Source organism: Strix aluco, chromosome 2 (genome assembly GCF_031877795.1).
Source record: "Strix aluco isolate bStrAlu1 chromosome 2, bStrAlu1.hap1, whole genome shotgun sequence".
Lineage (NCBI taxonomy): Eukaryota > Metazoa > Chordata > Aves > Strigiformes > Strigidae > Strix > Strix aluco.
The window spans coordinates 39,257,523-39,274,934 of record NC_133932.1 but is presented as its reverse complement, the minus strand read 5'-3'; the positions used below and the strand labels follow the sequence as shown (position 1 = coordinate 39,274,934).

Here is a 17,412-nt window from a genome sequence, read left to right as displayed (position 1 = left end):
TAAGATCAAAGGCAGTACAATGAACTTGGAGCAAGACTTTTTCTTGTTGGCAAGGTAACCTATTTCGAAACTGTGCTGCCTGAGCCTGCAATGTGTTAGTAGGCATTCTTGTCCTATACGTTTTCCCATTGTTACAGTGTTCCTTTAAACAGTCACTAAAAAGCATTAGAATTTCTATCTTCCTAGCTGAAGGACAGTATATTGTTCTTTTGCCTCCAGACAGTTACCGAATTTCAGAGTATGTGAATAGAAATGTCCATTCCCTATGATGCCTGGTGTCTACAGTCCTCATGTTAACACACAAGGCATAGAGGGGTTTGGAAAAGAGGTGTTGTGAAAAGAATAGCAATAATAACAATAGCTGTTATGTTGCAGAAGTGTTCTCCAGACTAAATGATTAAATCTTTTTTAAAACTTGTTTTCTGACATACATGGTCCTTAGTTTATCTGAAAAGTTGTAACAAAACCGTTAGCTGCTACACAGGCAACTGGAACTATAATATACTGGCAGATGATGAGGGAAGGTCAGAGTTCAAGTTCAGGGCTTTGCCTGGACAAGGTATCCTGAAACTGTGGCTCTCTGACTCTGGATGTGAGGAGGAAGAGTCCTTGAGTCTCACAAGGAAGGACTTCTTTTTACAGTATGAGGTGGCAACTGGAGAAATAGTTTTAACACAGTTTTTAGCTGTGTTGCTGCAAAGAACTTCTACTAGGAGAACTCGTACTTTGTCTTCTCTTTGCTATGTATTTAGCTTGTATTTTTATTATGGAGAGTGCAAGAAAGTCTACCGTCTTTCTTTAGAGTACTGGCAGGCTGCCTAGGCAAAATGCTTGGTTGAGAAGGTACCTAAGCAAAATGCAGGCATGCAGCTTTCATGGTCTCTCCTTTTTTTCCTCCCTCCCCTCAGGTGTTTACTATTGCATAGTTTAGTTATTTCATAGGTCTCAAAAGTGCTATTTTGGCCCAATACTGCCCCTTAACATTATTATAATTGCTGCCACTTCAAGAATGTTGCATCTGAGAGCTTTTTGTCCAGTCTCTTGGTCTGTTTAACTGGGTCTGAATCCAGACTTGCTGAAGCTGCCATCCAGAGCTGTTCAAACTATGCCATTTTTCTTTCAGGTCTGTGAACAGGCGAGGCACTTCCCTGATTATTACAGCTGCAGAGGATAAGATTCTGGTTGCAGACAAGTCTGGTGATGTGTATTCTTACTCAATAACAGAACCCCAAGCAGAAGGAAAACTTGAGCTGGGTCACTTGTCTTTGCTATTGGATGTGGTAAGTACGTGCCTCCGTGTAGTTAGGGTACAAACCTGCATTCCTGCTTGCATTTGGGTCTCTTGCTGTTGCTTGTCCCAGATTTGGGTGTTCTCTTTTATATAAATGAAGTATGTGGTCTGGATTTCCTCCTACTGAGTTTGTGTCTGCAGAATTTGGTGAGGAAACAAGCTTACCAAAGGGTTATCTATGCTGGGACTGTGAGTGTTCACAAAGTCTTCATATTACAGTCACAGAAGACTTGGTGATGGAATGTATATGGGAATTCACCCAGTCTCTCTCACATCAGTTTTGCTCTTCAGTGTGATGTTTCTTTCTTTTTAAGATTCAGTGAGACTTGCGCTGTACCATTTTTGCTCAGTGGCTTTCACTGGACGCAGCAGGCAATGTCGCTTGTCTTAGTGAGCAAGAAAGTTACTGTCATAAAGATTTGTGCTTCCACTATTGGTGGAAGAGTGTGGCTTATTGCTTGCACCTGCCATTCAGAGTCAGGAGAAACAGATAGTTTACTGCTTTATCTTTTTTTTTCCTCCTGGTTAGGAAGAATTTTATTGAAACAAACATTGAACTACTGGGCACTAAAACTCTTCCTTTACCGACAGGCACTGAGTCCTGATGACCAGTATATCCTAACTGCAGACAGAGATGAGAAGATCAGAGTCAGCTTGGCAAAGGCTCCTCATTATATTGTATCCTACTGTCTGGGACACAAAGAGTAAGTCCGTTGTGTGCAAAAGTTATTGTGTGCAGCTTTTCACTGTGCCTCAATGAATGATAATGATTGTCTTCTCAAAACGTATTAAACAACAGTTAGGTCTATGTTTAGAATCATAGAATCATGGAATGGTTTGGGTTGGAAGGGACCTTTAAAGATGATCTAGTCCAGCCCCCCTGCAATCAGCAGGGACATCTGCAACTAGATCAGGTTGCTCAGAACCCTGTCTAACCTGGCCTTGAATGTTTCCAGGGATGGGGCATCTACCACCTCTCTGGGCAACTCTTTCCCCTTCCCCAAGTGAAGATCTGTCTAGTTACAGTGATCTGTAGAGTGGAAGGCAGCAGAGCAGTCTGCTAGCTACACTGATGTGATTCGGATGTGCTCTGACTTAATAGAAGATCAGTAGTTCTTCAGGTATAGGAGTAGGGGTTGTCTTCTAGCCAGTTTATCAGGGCTTCCTTTTCAGCCTACAGGAGGGGCTGTACTTTCCCTTTTCTTCTCAGTAGTTCTTTCCCATGAGGAAGACTCAAGTGATAAATAGACTTTTAAAAGACATTTCCCTCTACATTTTGGTGCTTAAAATGTCTGTCAGTTGTGGTATTTTGAAAGTCTCTTGAGTTTGCCTCCCATCTCTATATGGTTTTGTGGGCTTTCGGAGGTTTTTTGTTGTCAGTTGTTAGGGGTTTTGAGTAGGCTAGGGGGGTTGTGCAAGATTTTTTGTGTGGCCACTGCTATATTTTGAAGTTCACAGTGATAAGGTAGCAGAGACCCTGCATAGGGCAGAGGACTCACGTGATTCTGCTTGTCTGGCAGCTGTGTTACTTGGGGATAACAACACCCTTCCAGGCACATTCTTCCATAAGATGATGCAACATGGTGCAGTGAACTCACTATAGCAGAAACAAGTTAAAGAAAGATGGTGTGACAGGGGAACTTGACATATGGATAGCAACCTGTCTAAACTTACCCAACAAGAGCATTTAGGACACAGATTAACTTGGAGTGTCAATCTGATTTTAATAACACAATTTAGTAGTCTAACCTGTGTAGAATTGGCATAGTATAAAAGCAAGAGACTACTCATGTTAAAGATCTAAGTAGTCTTTGATCAGGTTGGTTTCTATAGCATGTTTACAGAGCCACGTCCGATGTTTCCAGCTACTGTGTATCAGTTGTACTTTCTAATGAATAGAACTTGATGGTCAGAAAGACACTTTTAAACAGGGGCTGTTGTGTATGCATAAAGAGCTCATTAGTGACTGCGGAGTGGAACAGCACTTAGTGTAAATTGGTTGAAATATATTTAAAAATTAAGTATTTAAATTAGGAATGAATACGCAAAGGATTACATAAAGCAGCTATAACTGTTGTCTTGTTTCATGCTCCTGGGTTTTCTTCTTTCAGTGAGGTGCATGGTGATTCTTGCTGGATCTGTTATGCCTGCGTGCACCTGCCATTACTGCTTTGTCATGAAAGTTTGTATTACAGTGACCAGATCTCTTCTATTTTTTTCTTTTCTCTTTCTTTTTTTAATTGCCTTAAGCCTATGCCCGTTTTCAAAAGCAAGGCTGTCCCACTCAGATAACGTTTTGCTCAGGTCACTACATCTTAAGTTGCTGAGCTCTAAGAAATAGTAACAAACTCCAAAAGTTCAGGTCCTCATTACTCAGCAAAGACAAGTCATGGTAGCGATAGCAGTATTACATACTTCTGAAAAACAAGGTTTCTGACTGAATGTAGACACTGATGGGAAATTGCCACATGCTTGTTTTAAAATTTTGTAAAGATTGCTTTTGAATGATCCCCAACTGTGATGGGAGAGATGTGGTACTCCGAAAGCTGAGTCATCACTGTTGCTGTGTTTTAAAAGCATCCGATGATTAATCTTTTAAATGTGCATCATAAATTAAGAAGGTGGAACATGCTACCTGGGTAAATGTGTCTCCATTGGCGTTTTTTGGTCTAAATGGCAGCGTCCTCAGTCAGGAGGAAGTCAGTAGAATTCCTTGAGTGCAGGTGGGGAAATATTTTTTTCTATGAAGTAGAAGGTCAGTAGTTTGTGTAGTGTGTATATATACTATATTAAGTACTGTAGACATATTTTAGATTCCTCCTTATTGGCTTGATGTGGAGAATCTGGTTATTATAAGGCTCTCTTTAAAATCAGTGTTTTCTCTTACTGTGTGTGTTTAAAGACCGGAGTGTCAGGCAAGAGAGTTCAACTTTTGACTGCTTTCCCTTTAGGTTTGTAAGCAAAATACTTGTAATACCCAACTATCCTGATCTGCTGTTGTCAGCTTCTGGGGTATGTATTGCAATTTCTTCAAAAAAGTACTTTTCTTGAAAATGTAGACTTTAAAACCATTGTTTGCTTGTGTTTCCTACAAGTTCCTTGGGATATTTGGAATAATCTCTCGTGGTTTCCCACATACCCTCTCTCTCCCTCCTTATGCAGCTTTCTCAGCTTTCTGTTCAGCGTTCAGCCATTCTATTGCTAGATCATTTAAGAGACACTGACTGCGTTTATAGCAGGGCTAGCTTCTTACTAAGATCTTTAGGATGGAGAAATCACGAAGCCCTCAGTATTTCTTCATCATGAACTCCTGCTTTAGAGCGCAAACTTCAATCACTGGACTATTAAAAAACTTTGAAGCAAATGGGTATTATGCCACCCTGCAATGATAATGAGTGTCTTGAGAATGAGTTGCCTTAGAATCGCAGATCTTTTTAGAGCTTTTAAGATGAAAAAACTGTTCCCTCTACACTCTTGCACTTGCTTTCCCCTGTGAGACTTGTTCTGAATTATGTCCTTGTCTCTCTGCCCCCATAGTACATCCAGTGCATGTTGTGTAGAGATTGCAGTGCAGTGCACTTGGATGAGGACTGAAGAAATTTTTCCTCCTTTCCCTCCCTGCCAGGCGTTTTCTTAAATTGATAGCCTCCTGCTGTCCTGACAGACTATGTAGATGGAGTTGGTCTAAAAGAAGGGAAACAATATTCTTTGTTTCCCAGACTACCAAAACTGCATAGGAAACAAATAATGTTTTCTGTGAAGATACGAAGATGGTGGTAATTTTTAGCATTTGGTTTCAGCTGCTGGTCTTGTTTCCCTAAGGCTCTTGTCTCTTGTTCCTCTAATTCTTTAAGCAACTCTAGCATTAGTGCTGTGTGCGGGTGTGTTTCATTCTTAGCAATTGCTCTTTGATGACTCTGTTTTTCCAGAGGGGTGTTTAGCTTCTCTCCAGGAGGTTACTAAATCAAATGAGAATTTGGATAATAACAAGAGTAGGGGTGGAGAAGGGCAACCTGAAAGAATTGCCATTAAAATGCTGAGCATGTGTATTACTGTGCTGTTTGAGACAGACTTGAAATGCACTCCTCCAGCTACCCAATTTCCACTTCAAAAGGAGAATTAAAGTTAGCATGATTGAATAATTTAGAATGGAGGGGGAAAAATTATGTTAATTAAAATGCTCTATCTGCAATTTGAGGTCTTAACTAAGTGACTATTTAGCAGCTTCTGTGGGAAGCTCTTCAGGGAAACAGGATTTAGCTGAAGGCCACGAGTGGCCTCTCTTTACCTGAGGTGCTGTTAGTAATAGACTTGTGTCCGCTTCCATCTGCCTAGGACTCTACTCTGAGACTATGGGAGTACAAAAGTGGGGAAGAAGTGTACTGCTGCCATCTAAGTAGCATCTGTGGGCCTGAGACAACTAAAACGGACCAGGTATGCCCATGTGTGTTAGTGCTTCTGCTATCCTCCTGATCCTCGTGACTCCCAGACATGTTTGTTGCATTTTGTTAGGAGTGCCTCACTTCTGTCTGTGGGTTTGGAAGTTATGTGAGACCTAGAAACTGTTAAAATAGCCTGGGATTTCAGGAGAGGAAGAAAGTGCCTGAAATTCATTCCTGTGTCTTGTGTGCATTTCTGGAAAGTGCCAAGCAGTGATCAAAAGAAGATGTTTGTAATTCTTCCCAAATATAAGTTTTGCACACTGGATAAAGGCTTCGCTTCAAAATTTTTCCAAAAGTCTCTTAGCCTGAAAATATCTTGTAACACTGGAAAGATCTAAAATTTCACTTGTTTTTTTAAAATACTAAGAATTGCAAGTGTTAAAGTTGCAATTTATCTGAGCAAAAAGAAGCTTTGTAACATTAGTAACCAGTCAGGTGCAGTAGTACTGCCCTGTGAAGTCAGAACACTGGGCTTGTTCCTTTGGGTTGTTCTGAAGTTGGACAGTGTCCAGAATTAAAATACATGAGTCCTACAGGAAAACCAAATGTCCCAGGAGCTCTCCTTGCAGCCTGTACATGAGTGGTGTCATACGTGTGCATTTGGGGTGCTAATCTGATGTGACCAGTTGTTCTGGTAGTACTTGATCTCTAGTTTTGTTCTTTCTTGTCATGTGAATTGGCACACAACCTAATAGCAGTGAAGCAGCACTCGTTCTTGTCCCTGCTGTGTACATCATATTAAGCCAGCTGCTAATCTGTTGGGTCGTTTAAGAGTTGTTCATCTTACCAGCCATCCTGCTGGGTGTGTTTTTCATGTGAATCTCCAAAAACACTTCTTTCTCTGAAGACCACAGCAGTCTCCTAGTTGTTAGGTGTCTGGGGGGCCTGTAGCCATGCATGGCTCTTGAGGCAAATTCACTGCAGAATTCATATCCAGGCTGAAATTAAATTGAAAAGTTCTGTATTCCCTCCCTTGTGTTCTGTTGTGGTTTTGGTTAGTCTAAGTATGTTGTGCTCGGCCTCTCCCAGCAGTCGGGAGCCATATCTGGGGATCACTCAGAGATTCTTTGCTGTCTGTGTAGGTCTGGCCTGATCTTGTTCGTGGGATTGCCAGCTACTGAACTGGGAGCACAATCCATGGAAGGACCAAGCTCCTAGGGACAGACCTGGCAATTCAAGGTTTTTTCTGGGTAGAAGGCATCAGCAAGTTGTTCTTTGTGTTAGAGTAATAACGCGCAACTTTGGGTCTGTACATAAGCCCAGGGAGGCAGCCACTTGCACACAGCATTCAAACCTTAGATACTGGACATCTTGGTTTTGGCCGAGAGTTCCTGTTAGCAGGAATTCAGGGTAGTATCTATATGGACAGTTTAACCTACTCTTGAACTTGAAAGTGTACTTCAAAGCACACCTGAGCCAGAGACCCCTCATATGCGTTCACGAGGTCTCTGGCTCATTTCAGCTTGAGTCTAGCGCTTGAAATCTTTGAAGCAGCTATTGCTGAGTTTTTTCACAAGCAAAATATGGGTGTACCAAATTAGGTGACAAGCCCACCTAGCTGGTATCCTCTTACAGTCTGGGTGCAGCAGAATTTGAGTGAGGAAGGGAGAATTAAGATTGAGGTAAATCTACAAAATTACTTTACCATGTATAGCCTTCTGGAAGTAAGCGTCTTGGGGAGTTTCAAAGCCAACTTATTTTATCTTTGTGTTCAGAAGTAGCTAATGAGAGTGCTTTGTTGAGACAATGTGGTTTGATAGTCATCAAATCCATGTCTGTTGCAAGGCATTTCTTTTGGAGGGTAGAAGCGTTTTGTTTTAAAATACTTTGCCTTCTAGCTTTACTGGATCTTTGAGGACGAGTAAGCTACTAGCTCTGAAGTGGGGATCCTATTAATAATTTTAAAAATGCTACCTGTTGCTTAGACTGGCTTAGCATTTAGTAAGATTGTAAATTAAGTAAAGTTTGTAAGTAAATTAATGGTGCTTGATCTCACGCTGAATCTTAACTCCATTGCTTACAAATAAGTTTATCAAAAAATAATGTTAAACTATGTAACAAACCTTGAACGTAGCTTTAGATAAACTAACAAATAGAGGGAAAAAAACTTGTTGCTGCAAGCAGGAACTGATTTTAAAAATGATCTCCAACTCTCTTAGAATGTTTTTGAAGGTTTTTGAATGTAGTTTAGTAATACTTGCCTTGTCTCCTAACACACCTGATAAAGACCTTTCCATAGGATACTCTTTACGCTGATGGAGTCTCTCAGGAGAAGTTTGGGTTGCCCTTTGACTGAGGTGTCTCTGTTCAGCTTCTTTATCTTGGTGTGGGTAAGCAATGACAGAAAGGGAAAACCCACAAACTGTGGGTTAATAAATACAATTAATAAACACAGCAATTAATAAACTGTTTTGCTGCAGTGTTTGCACTTCTTCTATCCACTGTGATATCTGTCTTCTAACAGTGGTCTTGGAAGACTCAGGCTGGCCTGTTCCTTGAATCTGTGAAATTCTGCTTACTGTCCACTCTTACAGGCATTTTTAAAATCTGTCTTTGATAACACTAGATTTGCACGATGCTTGAGGAGTGCAGAAGACTCAGCTGACTTTCTACACACTTGGAACAGTGATCAGGCAGCATTCCAGTGATTACAGACAGATAAATGACAGATTTAAACCTTAATGTGGTGCACTGCCATCTCTGTGCTGTATTGCTACACAGCTGTCAATCTGTACTTCTTGCAGAACAATGACTATCTCGATGGCCAGCAGGACCAAACGGGAAAGGAGACTTGTGTTTTGCTGGCATCATAGTGCTAGAAATACCAGAGATGATGTCTGGTGGTAGCATTTAGTTGTGCTGTGGATCCAGGTGTATCAAGATCGTCTTCACCATCTAGTGTGACGTTTATAGGGTGAATCTAAAGGAACAAACTCTTGAGTCAGCACTTTGTAGGTTGCAACTAGCGTGCTGCCTGCAGATGACTCTGGCAACTGAAGATCAGATGGGATATAAGTATTTTTCTTCTATTCTTTCACATTGCATTTCATTTTTACTATTGATAACCACTGTGAATGCACTGAAGCTTGAAACACAGCTTGAAGCACAATGGTAATGGAATCGTCACTAATGGTGGATCATGTGAGCACATAAATGTGGGCTTATTTTTCTTGGCAGATGATGAATATATGTCTGTTTTGGGAATGTAGGAGTGTTTTTGAGCAGTGTAGCATTGGTTTCAGCTGATGGGTTGCAGATCCTCAGTTCGTTTTCCCACTAGAATGGGAGTAATTCTCTAATTTTGTAGTGCTATATAAATATTTTTCCTGCTTCAGAGCTGTCACCTCATCTGATCCTCTTGACAGCAGAAGCTTGTTTAAAGTCCAGAACATGAATTGCACAACTCTACCCCAGTGCTCCAGTACATTAATTTTTCATAGAGTCACCTCTTCTCACAGGTGACATCAAAAGTTAATTTTAAGGTGTTGGCAGGCTGATAACAGTGTCATATAAATGCTGAATTAAGTTCAGAGAGTATCAAGTGAACATCTGTTTATCACAGACTGCTCTTGTAGCTCTTCTTTATGTTAAGTTATTTCATAGTCTTGTCCCTGAACTAGATACTACTCTGGGGCTTACATTCACTTTGCTGAATGTTCGCTTACCCACACCTGGAAAGGAAAGAGCTTGCAAAGAAGATGCATTTTTTTGTCTCTGTCGAGCTGGGAATAACACTTGGTTCAAATCAAAAAAGCTTCCTCCTCCCTCCCCCAGTGAGGGTGGGGGAGAGCTGCTGCATGCTTCAAGTTCACAGAACCCTTTGTCTCTCTGACAAAGCATGCAGCTGTGTAGGTGGGCATTTCCCATTGCTGCACTTGCCCTGCATGTTTGTCATGAGACAGGCAGAGAGGCAGAGCTTTGTTATTAGAAATAAATATCACAGGTTTGGGTTTTTTTAATATATATAAATACACCCACCCCACCCCCACCCCACCCCTCCTCTCTCTCTGGGCTTGTTCCCTTAAATGTCTAAAGAATCCACTGGTGGTTGACAGTAGAAGCTCTCAGTTCTACTCCAAAGCTGTGGTGTAAATGGCTCCATACTGCAATAACTACATTTAGACGTATTAGCTACAGAGAACCTTTCTGGTATTTGGACCTGTAAGCACTTTTTATGTCCATGTGAAACAAGGGTCCTGGGTCCCAGTGCTAAATGTGGACTAACAACTTAGTATTTTTGCAGAGTAGCAAGAGATTAGTCCCATCTGTTCCCAAGAGTTCTGAAACATACCATCCTTTTGATAATGTTTCTTATAAAGTGTTCCTTTTCTGTCCAACAGGCAATTGAGTATGTGAGTGAAAAACGTGTGCATGCTGTTGTTCTTGCTTCCCCTCCATGAACTTGTATAACACAATGGATTTTATTTTTTTGTCTCATGTGCTGGAGATGCACTGTGTAACCCTGTTTTTCAGCTATAGTTATACCATTAATTAACTTTCTTTCCCGGAGTTGGTTTATCTTTTAGTAGTTGCATCATGTACTGTTGACAAAATAGCTTCTAGTAGTAAACTCAGTGACTTGAATGTTTGGAAGCTGTACAGCTTGTTTTGCTTTCCTGCATTGATTGCAAAATTCCAAAACAAGCACCCTGACAATGTCTATATATCAGCCTGTAGCTCAAAGGGTAAAATCCTGTGGTTACTCCCAAATTCAGCTTAACCTGGTGAACCAGAGGTTCTGTCTAGTGTCCAGTGTCAAGTTAGCGAAAAAGGTGAAGGCTGGAAAGAGGGTAAAAGGAACAAGGACTTGACACTCTGCTGGCAGAATTCAGATGCATCCTCAAGAAGATGTATTTTCCCTGCCCTAAAGGGCATAACTCACTAGTAGGAAGGTTTTATTAATCAGAAGTGCTGGTGTTACTGCTACTTATAGAATATGCTTGAGAACCAGCCTTTTGCCTTTGCAGTTTCGTCTTTCCCATTATATAACAGATACTTTTGAAAAAGCACCCTCAGGCATCTTCTTGCAGTTTCTCTGCTCCTCCCAAGTTCTTATTTCCCACTCAAGGAGCCTCAAATCAGTTGTTATATATTTCAAGTAGTATGGTTTGTGCAGCAAAGGTATTTCTCTGATTCTCTCTGATAAAACTGTGTATCTTCTAAATTAGGAGTGTGGTGTGGGGTGTTTTTGTTGTTGAATGTGGGATTTTTTTTTTGTTTGGGTTGGTTTGTTTGTTTGTTTTAATGAGGAAAATGGCCTCAGGCAGTCTTGCCTTGTTCTTCAGAACACATTTTCTGTTAAGCCGTATGGCTTTACCCAGACACAGGTTGAAAACAGAGACAATGCAGTAAGGATATTAGCTATGCATCACCATCTTTTTTTAACAAACATAATAGCAGCTAATGGCTTGTGTTTATAATCTCTAAGATGCTAGTGTGATATCCTGGCTGAGCAGGCTTAATGTTGATATTTTTGCCATTAGCACTGCAGGAGAGAATGAAGGTGGTGTACTTTTCCTTCATCTGCTAGTTTGTCTATTAAGAGTAGTTCACTAAAACCTTTACATTTGATCTCTGTTTGGATGGCTGTGAAGGGAGAGGTGTGGAAAACTTCATAAAACAGCAAACACTGATACAAAAATATACGTGACTGCAGTTTAAAGGTAATTAAATTGCTTTACTTGCTGTAAATTAAGACATCTGCTAAATTTTACAGGCTAAGACATGAAATGAAATGTGAATTTTCTGCCCATAAATGGTCTTAACTTACAAGGATGTTTCTTTTTCTTTTCCTAATAGAAATACCCTGTGTCAAGAATAACCTACTGCTGTCAAGGTGGTTATGTTGCCATTCTGTGTGACTGGTAAGAATAAATGGAATAATAGCTAAAATCATCAGAGCTCCTGCAAAGGCAAGAGCAGCTTTCCCTGCTGGCTGTCCTAACTTTCCTCTAGCCTGAAGTACTTGGTAGTGTGGATCTCTGAGCGTCTCAGGCATGTCTGTGGCCTCACAGGGAGCCTCTGGGTCCTTTCTGTACTTGGTCTGAGTGCAGAGGTGAGTGCAAGGGTTACCCAGCTTAGTTAGTTTTGCAGAATTTGTGATGCCTTTTCCTCATGGGAGGAAACACAAGGCTAGGATGTGTGAGAGCTCTGCTTGATGCTAAGGATGTCTCCCTAAACTGCTGCGCCTGACCCGTGTGTTTTGGGTCCCGTTTTGCTCAGGGTGCTGTAGCAACAGAGCAGCCAGACTTCTGTGACTGTATCCTGCTCCTCTTAATGCGTTCAGCATTGCTTCAGTTTAAAACTGGGGAGGCTGCGTTGTCTTTTGGCTTCAAACATATGCGTTTGCATAAGGAGAGGGCACTCAGGAGCTGAAGGACTCAAGCACTGAGGAACCTTACAGGTCTGACCGGCAGGGGAGTGTCTTGCAGGGATGGACAAGCCCTCTTCTCCCCTCATTCCACAGCACTGATCTTCCTGACAAAAGCTTGCCAACAGGACAGGGAGACATTGCCATAGCTGCCTGTACAGTGAAATCGGCAGCCTGTCCCCTCAGTGGACTTGCTCTTTGCCAGAGCAAGGAGCCTTAGCTATTTCCCGTCATGCCTTCTGTATGGACATCCAAACTGGGCCTGGAAGGGGAAGCCATGTCCGCTGAGGGCTGTGCCCCAGTCACTTAGCCCAGGGGCTGTGCTGTGCTCCACATCAGGCTTTTATTTCCAGTTCCACAACCCAGCGTTTCTGAACAGTGCTGTCATGTGGGTCTGGTAGGCGACTCGGGAGGGAGCCGAGGTCTGGCATGCGGGGGACCTGTTCAAAGGCGGTTAGGAACCTCTGCATGTGGAGGCTGTGGCTGTTAGAGGAATGAGTGCTGATGGGAGAGGTGGAGGTCAGTGCAGTGCCAGAGTCCTGGTCTTCAGCCATGCCAAGGTTTCCCATCCCTCTCATTCCCTCCTTCCCTCCCCGTCATGTAATTCCTTTCCTGTTTTATTTTGACTGGTGCTCAGCTACATGTTCCTTGAAGTGAAGCCCTGTAGGCCAGTGTGCTGTGATGAAACACTCCTTATATAAATCCTTAGCAATCCTTATGAAATTCCCTTTACTACCTTTTAAAGAAAAGGCAGTGTTGACTGCTTTTTCTTTGATATAACACTTGAAAAGCCATTTGATGTGTTAGGTATTTACAGCCTCTGCCTCAGATGACGTAAGCAAACTGCACTTGAAGTGCTAGGGTATTTTTGGCAATTCCTAATGACTTTGCTTTGGCTCTGTTTGGAATTAGAGTGGGTGTTTGTAGTTTGCTGTACAAGTGATGGCTGTAGGTGGATTTGGTAATAATGGTAATTAAGTTTTTCCTCTCAAAAGTATTCCCACAGTCTACGTCTTTCAGCTTGATGCCACTGCCCAGCAGCTAGTTTACAGACAGAAAATCTCTTTGACACATAAAATCTGGGACATTGCATTTGAGGAAACAGGAGATCTATGGATTTTGGAGGAAAACAGTGAAGCTCCTCTTCAATTGTACAGACCATGTGATGGACAGTGGAAGGTAGATACTTCTGTTATGCTAACGTCCTGAATGTTTTGTGTGGTCTTAGGCCATAGCAAAAATGGAGTAAACTATGTTCGCTGAAAGCTAAATAGCACGCTTTGCTATGTCTTGAGACTGGGTGAAATTCATATATACACATCTCATTCTGCTCCTCTCACCTGTGTATAACGCAAAGCTGCTGAGAGCTTGTTATGAATACCAGTCTCTTTGGTAAAGCTAACATCTGGCGTAGCAGGGTCAAGTGGAGTGGCTGTCAGCTGTTGCACTAGGTACTTTAAACCATTGCCTGAGCTTTCTGTGTGATACACTTGATCATTTAAAAACCCCACAAAACAACAAAATCCCTTTGTGGTTTGCTCAGGAATGCTTTCCACACAGCCCTCCCTGTGCCTGCCTCTGGGGGATCCTTTGGGGGACAAGGCATTCTGGAAGCATTAGGGGATTTTTTTTCATTGAGAAGAGGGAGTCAAATTTGAGGGATGTGCTATCAAGTTCTCTGTAATAGTCTATTAAACAATGGGAAACTCGCTTGTTATCCTTGTCAGTCCCCAGCTAATTATGGTGTAGTAGTGAAGTGGTTTTAAATGAAACTCCTTTGACCCTTACATGTTCCTTGTGATATTCCTTTTCCTCACAGATTAGTAAGTGGGAATCCATTTTCTTTCCCTTCAAGCTGCAAAGCTTCCCTAGCAAAACACATGATCTCGGGACAGGTTTCTATAGCAGTCCTGGAAAAAAGGAGCCTGAAAGACTCATGGAGAGCTTACACTCATGCTCCTTTCACTGTACCCATCTGAGAGCTGTTGCATTTTTCAGTGTGCTGTGAAACATGAGATTGTTTATTATTCCCGAAATACCATGCAGTGTTCCTTCTTTTCCCAGCCTGTAACTGATGACAAAGGATTACAGAAAATGTCAAAACATCTTCAAGACAACTGGACAGTGTTTGAAGGTGAGAAATTTGGCCTGAAGGCCCAGGAAATGCAATTTTTACAGCTAAAGCATAAGATAAAGGAGCAAAATTGTAGTTCACATCAGTTCAGCTGGCTGTTAAAGTCATTTAACACTCATCACTGTTTCATCACTCCATATGGTATGGAAGTTAGTGTAGATCATGAAGTGCATTCGGGTTACTGTTTCCACAAAATGATGTAGTTATTTAAGATCTGAATTACAGCATTATAACTGTTTTACATAGGCACCTTATCACAGGGATGTATCAAAACACCCTATGACAGGGCTGCTGAAGTCTGTCTTACTGCTGTGATATTGAATACTGTTGTTTGTCCTCTTGCCTCTTACCTGGGTGTGACACTCAGAAGTGCGGTGGAGACAGTAAGAATAGAGTAGCCATGGGAGGAGCAGCTTTGCTGTAAAGATGGGCCATTCGGGTCCACCTTGGCAAGGCAGATTATGTGGAGCTTGCTGTAGCTGGGAGGTGTGACCCTGGATGGTATCCCCAGGGATGAAATTGATTGCTTTCAGGGTTGGTTCATTTTGTTCTTGATTTCTGCTCCACCTCCAGTCCCTGGCAGAAAAATAATTCATGGTTTACTAGTTCAGAAGCACCCTATGTTTCCAGGATTTTTTATATTTAAAAACCACCCAACTTTGTTTACAGGCTGAAATTATGGCTGCAGGGTAGAGACGGGTATGTGCTAGTGGATGTCTCATTTTGTATTGAGAGTTGATTAATTGAAATCTCTCTCCTGTACTTTGCTGGGAGACTGGGAACTTTTTTCCTTAAAAAAGGTGTTACAGTGTTTCTTGGTCTGTTCTTGGTGGTCATACGTAAAGGTGATTAACCCATATAGATGGACGAGTTGCAGGAATGTGCAGTCTAATGTAAAGTCTCCTTAACAGAAATCTGCTCCTTCAGAAGGGAGAGTGTTTGCATGTAGATGTTGCAGACTTGACAGTTACAGCCAGGCAGATAATTAGAAGTATGAGGTCTGAGTGAAAATGAGCAACAGAGAAGTAAAAAGAGCAGGCAGGGGAAGAGATTCTGAGCATAATTAGCTAGCATAGCAAATTACTGTGGTACACGGTAGCTGGCTGCATCTGCAGCTGGGAAAGGAGGACTGCTCAGATGACAGGGTCTATTATTGTTAATTAGTAAGGGGAGGCACACTAGATGAGCACTTATTCCAGAGCATAATTAGTGCTTGAAACGGTAGTTACTCCTTTTAAAAAAGGTGATCATTATGTTGTTTAAAGTCAGTCTTAATGCCTGCATATCATCCTTTTATAAACTTGATTCATCTGATCAGTGATTCTGTAGGATTTAAAATGCATAGGTCAATCTTGAGGTACACGTTGAACAGTTTGACAATCCGTTATAATGGATCTCAGAAAAAGGTGGAGCAAGATTTAGTGCAGTAGCGAGTAGCATGGTTATTCAAACTGACAGCACGCAATTTCTCCCAGGGCCAAAGGCCAAAAAATTGGTTACTGTACGAGTGCAAGACCCTGAAAGTAAAGGCATGCACTTTGCTGAGTACCAGTGAGGGAAAGTTGTTTTGTTTATGTACCAACAACAAGAGGATTCTGTATGTACATTACTGTGGAGCAGCACACTAGTTTCGGGACCAGACCCAAGCAAATACTGGATTTCCTTGCAGTTGTCCTTTAAGATCAAGAATTTTTGGAAGTGGGAAAAGGTAGGAATACAAAGAGAACTAGAGGTAACTGGCTTTGTCAGGTACCACTCTTAACAAGTTTTAGAAATGTGGACCTAGCCAATTAGTCTTGTTCTGTATCTCTACAGAACCAATCTGATTGGGGTTTTTTTGGATGGTAGTTAGTTCCCTGTTAAACTTGTCTAAACTTACAGCCTTGGAGATCGTGTGAGCTTCTTTTAGTACTGTAGGAGACAAGTCAGCTAAGGACAGTTAGGTAGCAGATGCCCTTTGCAGTGCTTCAGTCTTGGGGAACAACTCCAATTGGGGATGTTTAACAATAAGTGGTAACAGTGGTCATTTTAGAAGAGGAGCCTTGAAGTTCTGCAAGTGTCCAACATGTAAGGAGAGCTGCGTGCCCTCTTTGCTTGAATGTCAGGTGCTTGCATCTGTGCAAATTTTAGCCTAAAAACGGAGACTATGCTTGGCTGTGTGAATGCAGGACAGATGCTTACCAACACAAATCACGCTTACGCAGTGTAAATGCTGATACTTAGTAAAGTGGATAGGACCACAGTGGATGAGTTGAAATGCACTGTCTAGAATTACAGTGCCAGAAGTAATTGGTGAGACTGCTAAGGGAATTAATACTTGTCTTGTGTTCTTGCTTTGCCCAATTGCAGGTTTTGTTGGCGCAGAGAGCCACTACAGCTGTCTCTACAAGGCTTCATTTGATAACATGGCTGCCTATCTACAGAGGAAAGAGGAAAGGTTAAAGCAGCAGAAAAAGAAAAGGCAGGATCTGCAACATGGTTCGAATGGACAAACAAAAAAGATGAAGACTGAAGAATCATCGCTATGACACTGTTTGTAACTTTTGCCTTGCTGAAAGGAACTGATCTGACTGTGGGCTGTTTTTAAATGCAAAATGAATTATAGAAGAAGACTGATTTGAACTTTTGTTCAGATTCAGGTTTTCAGGTAGCCTGATATGAAAATATCCTCCTTGTATCAGATAATGCAATTACAATATGCCTAAGCTTCTAGCAGCATACAAGTGTTAGCGATTCAGTCCTAGAAATCTCTAATGCATGGTACATGAATATTGGAGATGGTATTTTCCTTGAAACAGGATTTTCTTTTTCCCTACTGTGTTCGGGCTTTCATCTTCACGTGGAAGTGCACAGATTAAAGTTGATGTGATTTGTTTATTTGTTTCTTTTGGTTTGGGGTTTTTTTTTTAAACTGTTTTAAAAGGTTTGTTAGTTAATGTAACCAACTTAGTGTACCTGGGTATGGGAAAGGGAATGTAGCAGAATTCTTGCTGTATATGAAAGGTTTTAGCTGAGACTTCGACATCTCTGTTTTTACCCTTTGCCTGCAGTTTATATGGTAGGGATTCTGCCTAGCTTCTAATCCATTGCTTCTTACTTGTGGCATATTTCTATAGGATTAAGTGCAAAAAGAGATTTTATACACTGGAAAGTAAAAGTAAAATGTGTCAGTCAA

The 17,412-nt window shown here is 41.5% G+C and overlaps 1 protein-coding gene across 3 annotated transcripts in view; it reads left to right on the top strand.

The window, feature by feature from the left end:
- WDR4 (WDR4 tRNA N7-guanosine methyltransferase non-catalytic subunit) overlaps positions 1-17,412 on the top strand; it is a 20,831-nt gene extending 3,419 nt beyond the window's left edge. For 2 of the 3 annotated variants that reach the window (XM_074814438.1, XM_074814436.1), the window contains exons 4-11: positions 1,124-1,280; positions 1,883-1,995; positions 4,243-4,303; positions 5,627-5,725; positions 11,533-11,597; positions 13,099-13,282; positions 14,168-14,237; positions 16,587-17,412. In XM_074814438.1, the coding sequence (XP_074670539.1) occupies positions 1,124-1,280; positions 1,883-1,995; positions 4,243-4,303; positions 5,627-5,725; positions 11,533-11,597; positions 13,099-13,282; positions 14,168-14,237; positions 16,587-16,765 (928 nt within the window). In that variant the 3' untranslated portion in view covers positions 16,766-17,412. The remainder of the gene's footprint in view (positions 1-1,123; positions 1,281-1,882; positions 1,996-4,242; positions 4,304-5,626; positions 5,726-11,532; positions 11,598-13,098; positions 13,283-14,167; positions 14,238-16,586) is intronic. The other variant, XM_074814439.1, reaches the window with a different exon arrangement.